Genomic DNA, 22,028 nt, shown 5'->3' with positions numbered 1-22,028 from the left:
CTACCATAAGATAGTAGTAAAATATATCTAGCAATTTTTTTTGAAAAAGTTCGCATGAAAAGTTCGTGTCACACACTACACGTATCGCGTAGAGCTTTCGTAGAGCGCGGGAAACTCCGTCCGAAGTTACGGGCAAGTTTGCGCGCCCCGCCCTCGCGCCGCCCCTCGCGCCGTCCCGCTCGCACCGCCACCTCGCGCGCCGCCACTACGCGCCAACTCGACAACTTTGCATTTCTTTGCAATTTTCACGCAGAAACTTTTGAAAGTTCGCTAATCTCAACTTTTTTGCGGTAGAGACGTTTGTTTCAGTTTCTTATTAACTTTAGTTAACGATTTTAGATGCGTGATTGTGTCTAATTCTAAATTAAGTTGATTAGTAGGATAAGCAAAAAAATGTCGAATACATCGTCATGCCTTAAAATTGATGAATACGAGTGCCAGTCAATGACCCTCGCGATCGGCATTCCGCGCGTGCTTCGACCAAATGAAGTGCCACCCCAGCGGCGAGCTTTCGACTCAAACATGGAAATCATAATTTTTCATGAGCTCGTTGATAGGTTTTCGCACCGGTCGCGGTTTCCCGCCGCCCCGTGGCCTAATTACCGCCGCCTCGCGATACGTCACCGCGGTGATTCAAAAAAATCCACCCATCCTTCTCCTGCCTGCCGATGTGTCGCAGCGGCGTCTCGTTCGCGCGGGCATTTTTATAAAAACGCAGAGATCGACCGCGGCCGTCCCGTTCGTTCCCGCTGCGGCTCCGCGCCGCCCGCACCCTTCGTCTCCTTCCCGCTTTTTACGAGACGTAGGGGCCGCCACCCGGGTGGGGGCGGCGACCGCGCGAACGCAAAATATTGACCATCGGAAAAAGTCGCGTCGTATCGCAGTCATCAGTCGAAACTGAGTCCTCGCGAGCACGCGTCCCTTCGCGACTTCGATGCGCGTCGTGCGTCTTCGGCTTGCGGTCGAGTCGCCCGTTTATTTTTCCCGAGTCCCCCGCCCGGCGTCTTGCCCGCGCCCAACAAGTGGTGCGGCCGGCTCGCGGCTCACACGGCGTCTCGCGCCCATACTTCGCACAACTTTCCGAAGTGTGCGCACGACACCGAGCTCGCGTCGCGTGTTCGAAACTTTCGTCGGAGTGTTCGGAGAGCGGTGGCGTGACGGAGAACTTTAGTGGCGTGTCGAGGGTCGTCCGAGGGTGAACTGGAGTCGATGCACCTTCCGCACGCGAGTCCCCCGGCCCCCACGATGGCGGACGTCTACTCCCACATCCACGAGTACTACCGGCAGAGCCACGGCGACCTGGTGCCGACCGGCTCTCCGGCCGTGCTGTGCTCGGCGCTGCCCGGCCACTGGCGGTCGAACAAGTCTCTGCCGGTGGCGTTCAAGGTCGTCGCTTTGGATGACGTTCAAGATGGGACCTTGGTGACGATCAAAGCTGGGAACGATGAGAATGTGATGGCTGAAATGAGGAACTATACGGCGGTGATGAAGAACCAGGTCGCGAAGTTTAACGACCTAAGGTTCGTAGGTCGCAGCGGCCGCGGCAAGTCGTTCAGTCTGACCATCACCATCAGCACGTTCCCCAGCCAAGTCGCCACTTACACCAAAGCCATCAAAGTAACCGTCGACGGACCGAGAGAACCTAGAACGAAGCAAAGTAAGTTTCAAAACTTTTTTCAAACTAAGTATTTTAATTTAATTTTTATAATTTTCTGACTTAACTAAGTTTAAGTAGAAATCAGAAATCTGGAAAAGCTACTCTAGGAACCATATTTAGGGTTCCGTACCTCTAAAGGAAAACGGAACTCTTATAAAATCACTTTGTTGTTTGTCTGTCTGTCTGTCTGTCTGTCTGTCTGTCTGTCTGTCTGTCTGTTTGCTCTTCCGTCTGTCCAGACTCACAGATGGACGGGCAAACAGATAGACAGACGGACTTATAGGTTTTCTTGACGTCTGTCAAGAAAACCTATAAGGTAGGTAGGTACTTCCCTTTGACCTAGAATCATGAAATTTGGAAGGTAGGTAGGTAAGTAAGTCCCATAGCACAAGTAAAAATCCGAAAACCCTGAATTTGTGGTTACTTACATCACAAAAAAATTAAAATGTGTTCATGAATAATAATAATTGAGTAGGTTTTTAGTAGGTATATTTTTTAATTTTCAAATTAAGATAACTACGAGTATGCCATAAGTGGGGTATCATACTTGTACATCCTAAAATAATTTTTTATTGATTTTTATGCATAATGATTTTTGATTTATCTCGCAAAATGTCAGAAAAAATATCTGAGTACGGAACCTTCGGTGCGCGAGTCTGACTCGCACAGGGCCGGTTTTTCATTTCCGGATATACCTACCTAATTTTCATAAAAGGTAAATTTCGTTCCTGAAAATTAAAATATTGAATCCACTTGTGTCGATATAGGGTAGGTACTGGTAGGTATACCTGTCTAGTTTATGGGTAATTTTTATAAGTATGAATATATTATGAATATTTTAACCGACTAAGTACTGGCTTTAGATATATATCTATGTAGAACAAAAAAACTTTATTTTTCTCGGCTTCTGTACCTAAGTAGGTACCTACGTACCTACCTAAGTATTACCTAGTTACTTGACTTACAGAATTTTGCACTAAGTAGGTAGCTACTTAACAGGGCTCTCTCCGTCACTCGCTTCATACAATCGTAGTTCCAATTTCATTTGAATATTAAGCAACCAAAGTCCATGAAATTTTGAGGACATATTCTAGAAACTAATATCTGTGTCTGTGGTGTTTTAGATTTTTCTAAAAATATGTAGTTTTAATATTACAGGGGCTCAAAGATTTGTATGTAAATTTTTAAGACCTCGTAACTTTGAAACCGAATAATTTAACAGAAATCTGGAAACCACAGAGATAGATATTAGTTTCTAGAATATGTCTGCAAAATTTTATGGACTTTGGTTGCTTCTTAATATTCAAATGAAATTGGAACTACGATTGTATGAAACGAGTGACGGAGAGAGCCCTCTTAATAGAAATGAAATATTCACCTACTTACCTAGGTAGGTAGGTACTTATTTTAAAAACCAAAAATCTGTTCAAGTATGAAACAACGATTTAGGTGTGAAGAAAATTCACTGGTGCTCTTATAAAAATATCCATTCATTAAATTCCTGAATTTACTGTTTATAGCGTGAACATAAATTAAAATCAACATTATGCGAAAATAATCGCGAAAACAAACGCTAGGAAACTATTACAGGGGAATATCTCGCAGCGATAAAAAAGCATAAAGATATTCATATGCGCTAGACATCTGGCTGCTGGCTGGATGCCCATTTATTTGGCTTCTATCGCCTGGGTGGTTACTTCTTTTGAGGTGCTGAGTGTCTTTTAGCAGCTGACTTCCATAATCTATGGGAATCCGAGATGTTAAGTCTCATCATCATCATCGTATATGCCCTCTTCGAAACGATGTTTGGCAGTCATCACGTGAAAAGCTTCTCCATCTAAAGCAGTTAAGCCGCTTCTTTTGAATTAGATTTTTTTAACTGGTTTTACGATACTGGGTTCTAGCCCTTTTGAGCCTTTTTAATTTCTAGTAACTAAGCCTGGCTCAAGGCTTAGTTAAGTACCCGAATTTATAATTTCCCTTATGATAGGTACCTACCTACCTATTGTCGGACCATTTGCGTCTTGCACAACCTTGGGAATGAAAAAATCCAAAAAAGCTTGTTCTGCATGATATCGGACATAATCTAGAGAGATTATGACTTATTTCAGTACGTTAGTCATCATCATCATCATGATCAACCCATTACCGGCCCACTACTGAGCACAGCACTCTTCTCAGAGTGAAAAGGGTTTTGGCCACGCTGGCCCAATGCGGATTGGCAGACTTCACACACCTTTGAGAACATCACCATTTTTCAATATCACTTAAAATTTATTACAACAATGAAAGTTGTTAAAGCCACTCATTCCTAAGCTTCCTTATCATTTGAATGATCCTTTACATTGGATTTTTCAAGCAATAGTCGATAATGTGCGCCCAGCCATGTATTTTTTATGCGCACGCGCTGGCTTCCCGCCAGCCCACAGTCCAATTTTGCGGCGCCGAACTTTTGACCACATTCTAAATACTTTTACAATCCACTGGCAAGCATTTAATTTGCCCATTCTGCTCTAAACGAGGTGATCATTGTAGATGATCAATTTGAAATTTTACTGTGAGAGCGAAATCCCGAATATTTTATTTAATCTTTTTATTGGTACCAAACGATGGCCAGAAATATCACTATCATATCAATATGTATATTAGAATAGCGTAAATTTGTGTGTATGTATGTGTGTATATTTGTTACTCTTTCATGCAAAAACTACTGAACGGATTTGGCTGAAATCCGGAATGGAGATAGATTATACCCTGGATTAATTCATAGGCTACTTTTTATCCCGGAAAATACAGCCTAAAATCAATGGATGCAGCTGATGAACCGTCTGTAGTTTTGAATCAACTTGATTTTCGCCATTTTGGTGCTGATAGCCGCAGTGAATGTCGTGTGAGCGTACTCAGAACTAAATGTCAGTGATGAGACATCTGTCAACAAGTGTCAACGCGAAACCATTTGACACAAAGTGTTTTAGATACGCTTGATGAGGCTAGGCGCTTCGAATCAGCATAAAAAATTATTGTCATTTTGTATGGCACCTTAGATTAATAATAATTAATATTTACACCCTGTGGTGTAACTAAAACGATAGCAAAAACTGAGCGTTATTATTATAACTACATAAACACAATCCAATGCCAATAACCTTAATAAGTAAATTGCCTTATTTTGTAGTTTTAGTGAGTTAGTATTTTTCAAACCCGCAATGTATAGCGTGCAAAAATCGAGTCAATGCCCCACCTACGACGCGGCATTGACTACGAGTGGTCTACTTACGCAACGTTCGTTGACCTTTAGCGTCAGTCAGATGTTTTATTTGCAATATATTGTGAACTTTTAAAAAATACGGGTTTTTTTTTTTGTGGTATGTTATCTGTAGGTATCACTATGTACGTATGTTATCAGTAGGTAGTCAGTCTTCGTTTTTCTAGCGATCTGGTTACACCCTGTATGTATATTCCATGTCAATGGGCACACATCTTAAAACATCCTATATTATGTATTATACCTATATCCATTTCAGTGAATGAACCTGGTTACATTTCTTACACATTAGACAAGAGTCTATAAAAAAATAGGCGCACCAACATTACAACCGGAATTTTAATATTCGTAGTCTTCATTACATTTTCCTAGGTTCATTGCAATAAAGTTTTATTGCAATATTCGTAAAAAAATTCCCATTGAAAAATATTGCTATAGCCTTGTCTGGATCATCAATGTGACCTAAAAACATTCACAACCCCGTTTTATGTTAAATTTTTTTATCACTGAGGTATTGAAACACAAGATCTACCCAAATGGATGGAAACAAGATTCTGTGTAAAAAAGAAGAGTGCATAGGCACCTTATGGGCACGCTCCACCTTAGGCTGCGTCATCTCCTGCTTGGTGTCATTGCAGTCCAGCGCAAGCCCATTTAGTCATTTAAAAAACTTATTGTGTGTAAGTACTATCCAACCCACCTAGTTTCTCCTTTCACCAAAAGTTGGTTTGAGCAATAAGGCCGCCTTTGCGTACAATTGTTTTGGTTGTTATAGTTTCTTTGTTTTGTCTTGGTTATTTCATGTTTTGTGTGCAGTAAAGTTTTCTATCTATCTATCTAAATGGTAAAGAAATGTAGGTACATAGTAAAGATGTATGTTATTATGCCAACACCAGTACGAGTAAGTATATCCTTGTTTCCTCCTATTCCGTCTAGTATCCTTCTATCTTTGTTGTCCCTAATCTTCTTCCTTTACAACCTCTCTCACTGCCAAAGGTCACTGGTAGAGACCACTTATAGAGATAAGTGCTCACCAGCCCAGTTTAATAACTATCTATCTTAGTAAAATAAAATATATCTATCTATGACCTTATGTCCATCTGGAATAATGTCAGATAAAAGCTAGAAGAATTTTTCAAACAGATGCAATGGTTCCAGAGATTGCCCTCTACTCCCTCAACTCAGAAAATTCGTACTCTTTCTTTATAATATTTGTACAGATTAGTTGGTAGATCAATCCCTTACACAAACCTAAACTTTCTTATTGCAAAAGGAGAGTGGATACTCTTACTCATTATTGGGCTGGCGATGGGTTGTAACGATGATGAGATTAACATATTCCTTGAAGTAATTTTTTGAATCCACGAACTAAGTACTCAAAACCCTATAAGAATGTAGACCGGATAAAAATAATCAAACGAACATCTGTACAATAGTAGGAACGTGAGAATCATTCAATCACACAGACATTAATTAGATGCTTCGAATAATCTTCGAGGCAGTTGTTGAAACGGAGCGTCCAGAAATAACCACGATTGTCTGAGTAAACTTCAATGTGTTTTGACGTCGACTTATAAATGGTTATTGGTTTGCTTCTAAATATAATGCTTACGAACGACTTACGACTGTCTTGTTGGTGGTTATTGAGCCTGCTTTATTGACCTAACCGTTGTCTTGTTATGATTTTTTTTCTGTGTCACTACTTATCTTCTAAATAATAAAAGGAAAAGGTGACTGACTATCCGAATGACTGACTTACTGATCTATCAACGAACAGTTCATACTACTGGACGGATCGGACTGAAAGGCATGCAGATATCTATTAACAGGACGTAGAGCAGTAGGAAATTCAACCCCAATTTGTTTGAAGGTCTGTGTAGATCAGCTTAAAACTATTTTATCAGGGTTCCGTACCTGATAGGTGCAAGGGTCCACTGTCCGTCCGTCTGTCCGTCCGTCCGTCCGTCCATCCGTCCGTCCGTCTGTCTGCCAGCAGGCTGTAGGTATCTCGTAAACCGTAATAGGCAAAAGTTGAAATTTTAACAGAATGTTTATTTCTATTACCGCTATAACAACAAATAATATAAATCAAATGAAATGGCCGCCATGAAATTAAAAAAAGTTATGAGTGTCACTAGTAGAGATCTCTGATAGATAAGTGGTTTCCTTTTCTTTCTTTTTTCTTTATTGTTACAACTTTCTGGTAAAAATAAATTACAAATTACTACATAGTGTTATTTGTTGTAGTATGGGTACGGAACCCTGCGTATGCGAGTCCGACTTACATATTTTGACCGATCTTAGGGTTCCGTACCTCAAAAGGAAAAACGGAACCCTTGTAGGATCACTTTCTTGTCTGTCTGTCTGTCTGTCCGTCCGTCCGTCCGTCGTGTCTATCAAGAAACTTATAGGGTACTTCCCGTTGACCTAGAATCATGAAATTTGGTAGGTAGGTAGGTCTTATATCACAAATACAGGAATAAATCTGAAAACCGCGAATTTGTGGTTACATCATTAAAAAAAATTAATATGTGTTTCAATTTTCAAAGTAAGATAACTATACCAAGGGGGTATCATCATATTATGAAAGGGTTACCTGTACATTCTAAAACAGATATTTATTTATTTTTATACTAGTTTTTGATTTATTGTGCAAAATGTTGGAAAAAATAGCCGAGTACGGAATCCTCAGTGCGCGAGTCTGACTCGCACTTGGCCGTTTTTTTAAACTGTATCGTTAAGCATGTACGATGACGATGATGGCGTTGATTAGCGCCGTGACGCCACGAGGCGACGCCATTGATCGTGGTCCCGCCTTTGATGTTTATCGCTGAGGATGTTAGTTTTTCCGCATACTGTCGTTTTTATTATTGACCAAACTTTGGGCGCATCGGTTTGTTTATACAGACCAGTAACGTTCTGACGAAAATAGTCTGCGGTGTCAAAACGTTATGATTCCGGCGTGATTTGTGGATGGGCTGAACTTTTAATTGAGACGTTTTGTTGTTTTGAGAGAAACGGTTAAAATGGTTTGCCTAAGTTGTTTCTACATCATTTTTTAGTTTTATTGTAAGACAGGCGTTGGGCGACAATCATGCCTAATAAAAAGCAATAATGAGGTGAAGTCAAAGTTGGAGCGCGCTATGCTCTATAAGTACCTACGTAGTTAGTAATGTTCTAAAATCTCTAAATTCTTAATCTACACGGATGGGAAAAAGCTTGGTAATTAATTAAGAAATCCAGCAATAGAATCAAAATAGACCCCCACGCGATTCCCACTAAGAAAGGATACAGACAAAATTTCAGAAGAAAAGATTTAAAAAAAATTAAGGGTTCAGAAATTCCACTCGAGTGGACCCTGGACATGTCATCTAGTTTCATTGATATAGAATAGTAGGTATGCATGACAGATCACGAACTTATGACATTGCTTGTAGGGGTGGCTCATGGGTGGCTCTTTCAAAATCAATGCATTGCTCAAGTAGCCAAACAAAATACTATTCTAAAATGGAACTTTGAATGATTAATTTGAAATAAGGTAACATTTATTTTTAACCCCCGACCCAAAAAGCGGGGTGTTATAAGTTTGACGCGTGTATCTGTGTGTCTGTGTATCTGTGTATCTGTGTATCTGTGTATCTGTCTGTGGCATCGTAGCGCCTAAACGAATGATCCGATTTTAATTTACTTTTTTTTTGTTTGAAAGGTGGCTTGATCGAGAGTGTTCTTAGCTATAATCCGAAAAAATTGGTTATGCCGTTTAAAAGTTATCAGCTCTTTTCTAGTTTTCTTGTAGAAAAGAAGGTTAGATAACCGTTAGGTTCATAATATTATGTCAATAGACAAATGTCAAGCTGTCAAGATGGACGTTGCCTAGATATACATAATTATTTATTTGAAAATGATTTGTCGGGGGTGTTGAAAATTTTTAATTTACACTTGTTATTGCTTTTATTTTTCGGGCCGCTTTAGAAACACTGACCTATTACAAATCCTGAAGATAGGTAGGTACTATCTACTACTATAATATGACTCATATCGCTGGCTGGTTTACAAAATAAGAGAATATTTTCCAAATGTAAAGTTGGAGCGACACTTGCTGTACAAGCGGTTAGCAAGTCCCAGGCAGCGGCCACGGGCAACAGATGTAAACAATCTCGGCTCCCGTCGTAAAGTCCGTTTGATCTCCCGCCCTTGCCTCTAAAATATGGATTTTATGTGTACTGCTAAAATACCACATCCAGCGACCCTCGTAACCGACGCATGGTGCCACTGATGTTTGCTTTACGAAATTAAGACTCCCGATACATTGGTGACAAACATTCAACCAATCTTCAATTTTATTTTATTTTGCTTATTAAACCCACTTTACAGATAATGACAACAATACAATCAAGTAATACAAGCCATAAAAAAACCGGTCAAGTGCGAGTCAGACTCGCGCATTGACGGTTCCGTGCTCAGGTATTTTTTCCAAGATTTTGCACGATAAATCAAAAACTGTTATGCATAAAAATAAATAAAAATCTGTTTTAGAATTTACAGATAAAGCCCTTTCATATGATACTGCACTTGGTATAGTTATCTTAGTTTGAAAATTGAAACGTATTTTAATTTTTTTTTGAATGATGTGACCACAAATTCGTGGTTTTCAGATTTATTCCTGTACTTGTGCTATAAGACCTACCTACCTGCCGAATTTCATGATTCTAGGTCAACGGAAAGTACCCTATAGTTTTCTTGACAGACACGACGGACAGACAGACAACAAAGTGATCCTATAAGGGTTCTGTTTTTCCTTTTGATGTACGGAACCCTAAAAACTAGCCACTCTCCAAAAAAAGTGTGTATAGTGTATACTCGTAGATTCAGTAACAAGATAATGAAAAACAATCTTCTGGAAACAGCAAAAGAAATTTTAGAAGAAAAAAAGGAAACAGTGATGACCACAAAAACCAAATAACGACAGCATTTTCGATGAAAGCTCTGCTCAGTCGGTTTGATTTCTTACGAGATCAATAATGAACAATAATTATATCGTCATATTTCAAAAAATTAACACAATTTATCCGTATCATAGCATAGCATATCCGTAGCATAGTTTAAAAGATCTGAGCGTGCATAGGGACTGACGGCGGGAAGCGACTATGTTTTATATTTACACTAATTAGTAAGTTCTAAAATCATTACACTAATACCCAAAAGCATTACGAAAAACCAGCGTTATGAAATGAGCTTATACTCAAATATGTAATTCTGAGGGTCTGTAGATTTCTAATGATTTCACAAGTCGTAATGTTTTAGAATTGGATTTATTAGGGTTTTGGGAAAATAATTAATATTAGAAACGTCTTAATATAACGACTTACTTTATAAATGCATACCTACTATGTAGGTAAGTATTCCCAAATCCCAAAACTTTAATGTGTTGGATAAGTTGCGTGGAAGAGATCGGCTTTGCTTTCGGCTGCCCACAAGATGGTGTACTTATTTGTATTGTTATAATATATTGTAACCCTTTAATATTTGAAAAGAGCAACTAACTGCTTTCTGAGTTTTTTAGCGGCCCTTATCATTTTGAACCAGCGCAGTGTAGTGGTAAAAGTCAAATTCAAATCATTTATTCAAAGTAGGTACCTACCTACTATTTTTTGATGACCAGAATTGTTTGATTTCTAAGATGATATATAGTGGTGATAATTAATTACGTGAACTTAAAACTATAGCTACGAGGGTTCCAAACGCACCAGGATTGAGAAGAGCCTACAACAAACTCAGATAGTAGAATCACACTAATATTATAAAGGCGAAAGTTTGTATGTGTGTGTGTGTGTGTGTGTGTGTGTATGTGTGTGTGTGTGTATGTGTATGTGTATGTTTGTTACTCCTTCACGCAAAAACTACTGGACGGATTTGGCTGAAATTCGGAATGGAGATAGAAAATATCCTGGATTAGCACATAGGCTACTTTTTATCACGGAAAACCAAAGAGTTCCCACGGGATTTCGAAAAACCTAAATCCACGCGGATGAAGTCGCGGGCGTCAGCTAGTCAGACATAATTGACCCACACGAAATACATAGATACTTAAATTTTTGCTTGCTTTGATTTCATAACTTCAATAACAAAATGTAAGTATGTAATAATCCTATAAAATATACCTACTAATTTCTCAAAATTATTCCGTGGTGAACATTTTTTTGTCTTTTACTATCACTATTGGTCTAGGAGCTGCAGCGTGCCAGACCTTCGCTGTTTTATGAAAGCTAAAAGTATATCTGCGTATTATCCAACACAAGGAAGGAACGATCAGCGTCTATGAAGTTTGGATCATGGTGGCTTTGAAAGATAATCACACTAATATTATAAAGGAGAAAGTTTGTATGTGTGTGTGTGTATGTTTGTTACTCCTTCATGCAAAAACTACTAGACGGATTGGGCTGAAATTTAGAATGGAGATAGATTATACCCTGGATTAGCACATAGGCTACTTTTTATCCCGAAAAATTAAAGAGTTCCCACGGGAATTTAAAAAACCTACATCCACGCGAACGAATTCGCGGGTATCAGCTAGTAGGAAATAAAGGTGCAAAAAGTATTACGAGTGTTTTTTTAATGTTACAAATTACTCATACATTACCAGACACTTAGGGTGAGATCTATAAACCGCACTCAGACTTTGCTTAGACTTAAGCCAGAGTTAAAACGAGACAGATGTATATCTCTCACATAAATCTGTCTCGTTTTAACTCAATCTTAAGTCTGAGCAAAGTCACAGTGCGCTTTATAAATCTCACCCTTAGTATCGCGGCAACCCACTGCCAGACATTCTTAAACTTTTAAGGGAGGACGCTTCCATGAACTAGTGGGCGGTTTCCATGAATGTTAAGCGTCTAGCTATGCATGACATGATTTCTAATACTATTTCGAAGAAAATATAAAAAATTAGGCTTTGCACTGTGACGTAACATTTTTTACACCTTTATTAGGTACTTTGTTAGCCCCCAAAGCCACCATGATCCGAACTTTATAGTCGGCGATCGTTCCTCCCTGTGTTGGGATAACACGCAGATAAACCTACAGCTTTTATAAAACGACGAAAGTCTGGCACGCACTGGCTCTCTCTCTATATTTATAAAAGTAATAAGTATGGTGTCGAGGCGACTCCTAAATCAATAACATCGTCTTACAACGAGACAATCAAAACTGAAAGACAATAATATAAATGTGGTGTTTGTCATAAGACACCGACGCCCCAAGTTATAGGCCATTACTCGGATCCATTTATTCATCGCACCCAACACGTCTTCCACATTAATTTATGAGTAACAAACGTTAGAATCTTAGAGCCAGAACACACGCGATACTTTAACAGGGCTCTCTCCGTCACTTACTCCATACAATCGTAGTCCCAATTTCATTTGAATATTAAGAAACGAAAGTCCATGAAATTTTGCAGACATATTCTAGAAACTAATGTGCTCTGCCTGTGGTGTTTTAGATTTTTCTAAAAATATGTAGTTTTAAAATTACAGGGGCTCAAAGATTTGTATGTGAATTTTTAAGACCGCGTAACTTTGAAACCGAATATTTTGACGCAAATCTGGAACACCACAGGCATAGATATTAGGTTCCGGAACGTTTCTACAAAATTCCATTGAGTATGATTGGTTAGTATTCAAATGAGAGACGAACTACGTTTGTATGGAGCGAGTGACGGAGAGACCCCTCTTAAGCAACGACGATCAGTCTTTGTGTGTCTGCATCGATGCTACATCGCAATTAGGCGGCTTAGTTACTGCGAATTGTTGCGTTATCAAAATGGCACGTTTTGCCAATTGCTTCCTTGCCACATCATATTTTCGCTTTTGTGGTTGTATATTGCAGTATCAAAATGACGGATGGCAGAACCGCATATGAGCAGAATTTTCACCGCGTACTTAAGTAGTTGCTGCATAGCTTCCAATATTGACAACTGAAGTGGAAATAGGAGTTAAAGCTATTAAATCGCTGATCGCTGATGCTAAAAGCATCGCGTGTGTGGTAGCCCTAATTTGAGTTATTTAACGCCTATTTTGACACTTGTGTCTTCATTCCCCATCTTTACTGTCACTGTGCGCACCATATCATCCGATTTGATTATGAATTTTAATGATGATATTATACCTACTGTTTAATATCTTTGCATATCGGGCAAGATGGAAGTAGGCACAATACTTCCATGCCTCTACCATGGATAATAGGTATTATCAAGTCCTTGATCATGAATGCATGATCCATACACAATTTATGTTAGATAATTACTAAAGACCTTTACGGTCAGCGATATGTTGTACCGTCTGTGTCTATGGTTAACTAAAGATGGAGATAGATATTGTTCATGCTTAGAAGAATTTCATTAAATTGATCAAATACATTTGTACTTATTTTAGGAACTCTGTCGATACAACATACCCACTGTCGGCTTTTAAAATATTGTAAAGTATGCAGTTAAAGAATAAGTGAAAGTATACTTTCATTGATTTCAAATGCCAAACTTTCTTGAAACGGACCAGAACTCCGCCTACTTATAAAGACGAACCTTCAGAAACAATTTACTATGTCCTCTTCATATTACTCATAATTTAAAACATTTTACAAAGGCTTAAGGCAACGTATCATTTATTAATCCAAAACGTCTCTCAGCAGTTAGAACGGCTCTCGTTACGATGTTAATATTCAGAGCCCCGCATGTGCAAAGGGTTGGGGAACCGAATTTAATTGAATACTGGCATTAACAAATGGAGCGGACCATTTCCGAGTTCCACATTTAACTTATTATGTACCATGATGGCGGAGCTTCACCCGGATTGCCACGTGACAGCGCGACGGGCCATCCATCACGATCTTAATTTAAAATACCCACGATTTGGGAAACTCTCTCGAAACACTCGCTAATCTCGGCTTCGAACGGATCGCGTGTACAGAAATAAAGCGATCGCCTCTGTAAACATTCTTAAGAGGCGCGCAATAAAAGTGTCTACACACCTGATTATTTACGGGAAAACAAAAGACAGACGCACGGACGCGAGCAATCTGTTCGCGTGGAATTAGGCCCGGCTAATCAAAAAACTTACGCAACACTAAACTTCAGAGGAGTCACTAAACGTTCAGTAATTCAAAACAAAGTAGACGAAGTGCTCGTAAATAGTTAATCCCGTAATAAAAAAGTCGATACACCTGATCGCGATTGAGATGACTCGCGACCGGATTAAAAACGACCGTAAAACTGAAATAGACGTCGGCAGTGGCGTCTTCAGTAGCCTATCGATTAAACAAATAAAAAACCGTTTCGCTAGCTGAAAGGCGAAAGGCAACGTGACGGTGGAGGGTCGTAAAAACGTATGGCACAGAGATGCCGGCTAACTGCAGCAGTAAACCGGCTCGTTTTGTATACAAGCCCCTTGTAATAGTCGGCGAGCGCGGTAAACATTGCGCGAGCCGTGTGTCGCCGCCTTTACGGCCGGCCTTTGTGATTGCGACTTCTTGCGGACGTGCCGGGGTTTGACCTCGACATAGCTTAATGCGCATATCATTCCGATACAGGGCAATAAAATCTTCATGTAAACTCTTTGTTTAAAGGAGAAACTTTTATTGAAATTCTTACTTGCCTACATCAATTAAATTGACTCGTCTTCTAAGCACCACAGTTTCCCTGAAATCCATTTCAGGTTGCCTATGAAACACGTCCAATCAATCCATATTCGGAAAATATTGATGAATGATAATTTTTAATATTGTTTCATGAATTTGGCAGTATTCCTCCGATCTTTTATATGTACTTACTTACATATATTTAGGTTGGACTACTTGGTCACGTGGCCGGAGAAATATACTTACGGTAGCGCACCCCTTCCACGGTAGGTACCTACTCGTGTACACACACTCGTCGTCGTCAGGAAAGAAGAGGTCGTGGACAGAAAGAGAGGATGTATTAAGTTTTAGGCCACAGTAGCGAGCTGAATTGCAGTTTATTGCGTCAAACAAGAATCACTATTTATTTAAAAGGCTTATCTTTCTGTACCTAGAAGACACTATTACGTATTCTGTGATAGTTCTCATTTCCTTTACTTCTTACGGCCCTACTTTTAATATAGGTACCTTCAAGTCAAGGGTGAATAGGCATCTTCTAGGCAAGCGCGCTGCATTTTAGCCTGCATCATCACTTGCCAGCAGGTCTAATTGCAGCTAAGTGCTAGTCTATAAATTAAAAAAAGGGTCTAAATGTAATTTTCTTTTGTTACAGATTACGGCTATGGGCACCCAGGAGCTTTTAACCCGTTCCTCCTTAACCCAGGTTGGTTAGACGCGGCGTACTTGAATTACGCCTGGGTGGACTACTTCAGGCCTCCACAATTAAGGGACCAAGGTGGTCTTGTTAAAGGTAATTAATCTCAGCTATTTATCATACCCCTAAACTATTGTAATTATCATCAAAAATATAGGCAAAGCTTAAAATATAAGTACATAATAATTATAAACCTATTAAGGCATGTTCTTTGCACCATTTTTGTTGCCTGGAAGAGATCGCTAGGTAGCGATAAGGCCACCAAAGCCTGCTTATATTTTTCTGTGTTTTCTGTATTAAACTGTTAAATTAAATTTCTACTCACGAAACAACCCACCAGATTAAATTATGCCTATTAAAATAAGCATGGAGTTTGTTTGAAATCCGCTTCGAAAAATAACTTTATTGTTACAGAAAAATAGTTCAGGAACAACCAGAACGTATAGCGGAAATATAATCCCAAAGATGATAAAGCTCAGTATCAGATATTCGATTGCCCCCCGTTCCTATTAAACTTCCGATCGACGGATTATTTGGCATTCGTTAATTTAAAAATTCCCGATTTAGCAAACAACACTCGAAAACATGTTCTCGCAACGGAACCACCCCTCAAGGCCGTACAACGCGAAGGCTCAAATAAAAGAAGCGGCTCTTGAGCGCTGCAAAACAACACCGGTTCGACCGAAGCAAAACCACCCGCTGAAGTCCGTCCGCCGGGGGAAGTGGGGGTGTAGAACGGAAAAAGTATAAAAAGCACCGCCTTCACGTTCGAGAGAGTGTGGAGTCAATTTTATTCCAATGTAGGCGACCGCGCCACCAGCCACTTTTTGTTTCCGACGCTGAAACGCGAGGACCGTTGTACTCAAACACCTACCCGCTTTTATTAAACCTTACCCAGGTTCGTTTTCACAAAGGACTTTTGCACTCAAACTAACGATATTGCGAAACAATAGAGCCACGATCTCATTTAGCTAAACTTTCAAAGCTGAAATACAAAACTACATTTTTATCAAATTAAAACCTGAAAAATTAATTTGTATTAAACCTTTAGAGAAGTTACTAGTTATAATATAGCTGGTACCTAGTCATTGCATTTCGATGTGTAAAAATTAATTAAACATTATAGTTATCGCAAAACAGTTTCAAATCTGAGCATCGGGATCACCTCAATCAGGCGCGACGCCGATATTGGCCCCCACCTCACCAAATTACCCCCTAGTTACGGCCCCTCCCACCCCCGTTGCCTTTAAAGTGGTCTGCGCACCACTGCCACTGCTGCAAATATAAAAAGTGCAAAAGAGATACGAGCGCCGCACCACCTCCGAGCTCTTTGTGGCCCAATCTGCGCCTCCATCGTGTCCTTTTTATGCGCCCGCTTCTCTTACACTTATCGAGAATCAAAGCTCGCAGCTACAAGAACTTTTGAACACGAATGCTAATGAAAATTTCACGTTTCGAGTCCTCTTTGTCCGCCGTGCACGGAGATAGTGAACTTCCTTATCGCGATGGATCCGGCTTTGTACCGCATGTTCGCTGCAACACCTCCCACGTGTCCCGCATCGCTAATGCGCTTTCCACACGACTCTCCACAGAAGAGACGTATCGAGCCGAATTAACGTGGAATGTCGTCTGGATCTAAAGAACGACATCGCGTTCAGATAAATAAATATTGCACCCTCACCCTCCCGACATCGAAGTAAAAAAAACATCCCTTTCTATGAAGCCGCCTTTAAACGCCTACAGATTGTACATTATCCTTAGTACGATTATGCACCCTCGTTGTTCGGGGACTCAGCAGAGTGCCCGTGCGCCTTCGGCTGTCCCCTGAGACTCGTCTTTCATATTACGTCATGTTGTCAAATCAGACAGCACAAGCTGCACTAAAAAGCATTATTTATGGTAATCCAATTACTGAGCCAAATTTTCCTTTGTCTACAGGTGGAGCTGCGCCCATGACGACGCCCCCGGTAGCGTTGCCCGGAGCAGAGCTTTTCCCGTTCCCACCAGCGATGGCGAGTTTACCAACGGGAGGATTGATTCCTCCCCCTGGAGCGTTTCTACCACCAAACGGACTTCTGGCATTCCCACCTCATCCTGCAGAGCTAGCGTTAAAATCATTACCTCCAGAGTTGACTTTGAAAAATGGTGTCAGTCCGTATGATGCTTTGAGACATTTCCAAAGTAATGTTTCGTCAATGGATACTTCGAGTGCTCGGTTATCTCCAACGAGCAGCAGACAGAGTGGAAGCCCGAGAAGTATTGTAAACGCAAGTCCAAGATCAAAAGCGGATTCGAAGTCGGAAGTCAATTCGACACACGAAGCGACAATATCCGATGAATCCGACGAAGAACCAATCGAGGTGGTCAAATCGGCTTTCCATCCGACGCGACCTGCGAACGTTGAACTACAGGAGATGAAGCAGGTTCAAGCAGCGGACTCCACCGTGTCGGACAGGCCACGGATGCGCAGTGAGCTCAAAGCGCACTCACAACGAACCACTCGTGTTCTTTCCACTAGTCCCACATCGACCAAAATTACAAATGGAAGCATATCGACGCATAAATCCGTGTGGCGACCATATTGACGTTTTTAGTGTTAGTGACTTTATATCCGTGCGAATCGGAGTTATTGAAATGTGATAAAACGAGCTTGTACATATTGTAGGTATTAGTAAATTAAATATTGAGATATTTATTTAATAGAGATAGTATTTAATAGATTATGACTTCATTATTCGAAGTTGTAGTAATGTAAATTGTAATTATAGACTTAGTAATTGTTATGGGCGTTGTTAAAGCTTTTTTGAGTATGAATACTGAATAGATGCATTGAAATTATTTAAACGTTAAGATCGTATCAAACTGATAAACTGTAAAATAAGACGATTTTATGTAGATACTTAATATTATGTAATTCGAAAATTTCGCATTGACTGACTATCTAATATAGCACAACAGATGAAAATCTGTGTTTATTGTATAAATTGTAAATGTATATTTATATTGTACATTTGAATTGAAACGTTAATCGAATTGTAAATATGTAGAGTACCTACCTATCGAGATAAAAAATAATTCTGAAAAATATTACTGCTTTTTACTGAATATTAGTTACCCTCGTCTCACTAGTTACAAACTTACAAAACCTCTTTATAATATTAGTATAAATAAATATACGGGTATCAGTGTAGATATGTAGATCATAGTGTGGATATAATCATTCTAAGCAAGCAGAAGCTAAACACTAAAGACACCCATTCCAAGTTGTTTATGTTGGTAGACTAACAACGTGCCATGCACGTGTGTAACTCTTTATAAAAGCCCATTCCATTAACTATTCAATTATAGTGCGTACATATATCATTGGCGTTCATTTGTTTAATGAGTTTAATGGGACCGCTCGAATCAGAGGTAATTGTGTAAGAAAAGTTTCATCATCATCATGATTAACTCATCGCCGTCTCACTTCAGAGCACGGGTCTCTTTTCAGAATGAGAAGGGTTTCGCCATAGTCTACCACACTGACCAAGTGTGGTTTGGCTGACTTCACACACCTTTGAGAAAATTATGGAGGACTCTCAGGCATGCAGGGTTCCTCAGGACATAACTCCGAAAAGTTAGAGGTGCACGCCCGGGATCGAACCCCCGACCTCTGATTAGGGACGTCTATCCACTATCAGGCTATCGCAGCTTTTCAACTTTAACTATTTATTAAAAGTTTAGCTGTGGCTAAATTGGTTTCGTGATGCAATCGGATAAATATAGGTATCAGTCGGTAGAGGTAGATTGTAAAATATCTGCAATATTTATCTGACTGAATGTAGACTAGTTTAGTTATGCTAGTTTATATTAAACACCACTAAATTAATTAAACACCTTACATCTAAGTATAATGCTATACTTTATATGATAATGATTTTTTACATAAAGATACTTAAGTAGGTATTATACCTAAACTCGTAAGCTACGAACTTATAAGATTCTGCTTGGTGACGCCTGAGGCAGCATCGTCCGCGTGATTTTTAAAAACCCGCTGGCAAAAACGATACGGGACCCTAAAAAAAACGACACGCGACTCGCCCATGGCCGATTTTTTAAGATTGAATTTATCAAAATCCTTTCTTAGTGTATCCTTATCTAGGAACTTCTTTCTAATTTCTATGTCCATCGGCTTAGGAGATGCGTTATCAATCAATCATACTGCACTTACTGTTAAGTAGGTAGGTACTTACTAAACTTTCTGTTTTAGTAGGTAGGTAGCTAGGTATAGGTCGATGTATGTATTACTATTATTATACGTAAACATTGCAATACTTAATTATTATGAACAAACGTGAGTATATAGGTAAAATAGAGGTGTGTGGCGTGACACAACGTGGAAGAGGCGATGGCGCGGCGCTATCAATTGTGTTTGCGCCCGAGCTGATCCGGTTAGCTGATTGCACCCTACGCCCCGCGGTCAGCCGCCCGCTCCTCAAACAACACCCGCCTTACAAAGAGGACATAGCCTGCTTATACTGGATGCGACATAAAGATACTAAGTAACAAGTACTAAGTACCTACGCCCAATGAAATCGCGTCATTGGTGTCATTGTGCGGCACTATCAATTGTGTTTGCGCAGGAGCTGATCCAGTTAGCTGATTGCACCCTACACCCCGCGGTCAGCCGCCCGCTCCTCGAACAACACCCGCCTTACGTGGAGGATATAGCCTGCTTATACTGGATGCGACATAAAGATACTAAGTAACAAGTACTAAGTACACCCAATGACATCGCGTCATTGGTGTCATAGTGCGGCACTATCAATAATTGTGTTTGCGCAAGAGCTGATCCGGTTAGCTGATTGTACCCTACGCCCCGCGGTCAGCCGCATTCTCGTCAAACAACGCTTGCGTTACTTATGGGATATAGCCTGATCATACTGGATGCGACTGTAATAAAAATGCTACCTTAATAACTCGTCATTTGAACCATAGTGTGGTACTATCGCCCGAGTTAATCCGGTTAGCTGATTGCACCCTACGCCACGCGGTCAGCCGCCCGCTCCTCAAGCAACACCCGCCTTACACACAGACATAGCCTGCTTATACTGGATGCGACTACATTTATTGGCATGGCTTCATCAGTGTTATAGTGCGGCGCTATCAATTGTGTTTGCGCCCGAGCTGTTCCGGTTAGCTGTTGCACCTTACACAATAAACACCCACCAGTAGGTAGACTTGGACTATCTAGTTCTGATCATCTCAAAGCGTATGAAGGATTAAACCTACTTAAATCCTGGACGTCTTATTATTATCAAAGCCAATCACGCAACCTCTCTTCCAAACCGACCCGATATCCACTTTACTATAATTTCATAAGTTCTTATCACTTATCCATTACGGCCGTAACATTATATGCAGTAAGTAATTACCTTTCCACATATCGAACGTTGTCTTATCCAGCGCATCGTCACGTACGACGAGGCCTGAATAGCGCCTCCTCATTATGTCGGCCTTTGATTCCTATCTAAGCCCGACTTTATGATTCACTTTTTGGTGAAAACGACTCTATGCATTACATTTCCCTATTTGGATGTATTAAAAAGCTGTGGCCAGACAGACGGCCTGCGTCAGTGGGTGTATTTTGAATTTGAAAATTTTGTTTGAACGCGAAGCTTTTGGTATTAAAAAAAGATTTGTGTTTTCGGCGTAAATGGAATGACTTGCTACTTTAACCTTGACTATAATCAGTATTAGCCTTTTAAAAACGGATAATAAGACTCGAATATTTGAACTACACCTTGATTAGCAGCATGGTAGGGACCGTCTGCTTATGAGTTTGTATCTCAGTACTTATCTAAGTACTTACTACTAAGCTTGAGAGGCCCTTGGAATGAGAGCGCCAGCTGGTCTGCTTACGATTTCTGTGACACGAGGACGGACAGACAGACAGCAGAGTGACATTAATAGGGCTCCGTTTTTAGCCTTCGGGTACGGAACCCTAGAAGTGTGTAAAAACTTAAAAGTATAGAGCATGTTCAGAATAAATTCAATTTAGGTAGAAGTTATTTATACCCACTAAAAGTTCGGTCACCTATCGAGTTACCGAAGATGAGTTTCAACGAGAACTTCAATTTCAACTTTCAACTTCATCTCATAATTAACGAAGTAAAAGGTGTCTAGGTACACTTTTTACCGTCAAAATCACTCAGTTTTCGTGGTGCAACCGAATTTTTTGTTTCAGCATTCAATCGTATGAAAAGGTTAAAAAAAATTCAACCATGGTATTTAAAAAAGTTCCATTAAGGTTTTATGTACTTGCTCGCTCCGGTATGATGGTACAAAAAAAAATACGTAGAAATCTTATCCATATACGGTGTCGCGCGTCCGGCCCGCGGGCGAACTAAGCCGCGATCCCGTATTGGATAAAGTAATTCTGACTGAGTAAAACCTTTTAAAAAATACCGGATATTCAGAGGTTTTTGTGCGATTGTTTATTTCGGTATACTTTTTTGGCCATCTAAAAACTGCAAGCTTTACCATACTTTACCATACTTTTTCAGTCTTTAAAGAAATAGCTGACCCTATCCACACTATGCCCATCTCCAGAATGCCTCTGCCTGTGCCAAATTTCATCAATATCGATGGCGTGAAAAGATTTATACATATTATGGAAAGTATGGATCTATACCTAATAATATTATAAAGCTAGGAAAAACCGATTAGAGAAACTCTCACCTGGTTTTCCTAGCAACCACTTTTTATTTTAACCAAATGACGTCAAAAATAATAAATTT

At 39.9% G+C, this 22,028-nt stretch overlaps 1 protein-coding gene across 1 annotated transcript; it reads left to right on the top strand.

Annotated features, from left to right (window-relative positions):
• The first annotated feature begins 976 nt into the window (after nt 1-976).
• On the top strand, nt 977-18,305 carry LOC123873545 (segmentation protein Runt). Its single transcript, XM_045918406.1, has 3 exons — nt 977-1,657; nt 15,208-15,345; nt 17,188-18,305. The coding sequence occupies exons 1-3, from the start codon at nt 1,210-1,212 to the stop codon at nt 17,832-17,834; spliced, it is 1,233 nt and encodes a 410-aa protein (XP_045774362.1). The 5' UTR covers nt 977-1,209; the 3' UTR covers nt 17,835-18,305.
• Nucleotides 18,306-22,028: the final 3,723 nt, after the last annotated feature.

This window comes from Maniola jurtina, chromosome 17 (genome assembly GCF_905333055.1).
Source record: "Maniola jurtina chromosome 17, ilManJurt1.1, whole genome shotgun sequence".
In the NCBI taxonomy this organism is placed as follows: domain Eukaryota; kingdom Metazoa; phylum Arthropoda; class Insecta; order Lepidoptera; family Nymphalidae; genus Maniola; species Maniola jurtina.
The sequence above is the reverse complement of the archived record's forward strand: the minus strand, read 5'-3'. Positions and strand labels throughout refer to the sequence as shown.

Excerpts from the sequence above, each read along its gene's own strand:
- LOC123873545 (XM_045918406.1), top strand. The coding sequence starts at position 1,210 with ATGCACCTTCCGCACGCGAGTCCCCCGGCCCCCACGATGGCGGACGTC. Across the intron at positions 1,658-15,207 it reads AGAACCTAGAACGAAGCAAA|ATTACGGCTATGGGCACCCA; the intron begins GTAAGTTTCAAA and ends CTTTTGTTACAG. Across the intron at positions 15,346-17,187 it reads CCAAGGTGGTCTTGTTAAAG|GTGGAGCTGCGCCCATGACG; the intron begins GTAATTAATCTC and ends CTTTGTCTACAG.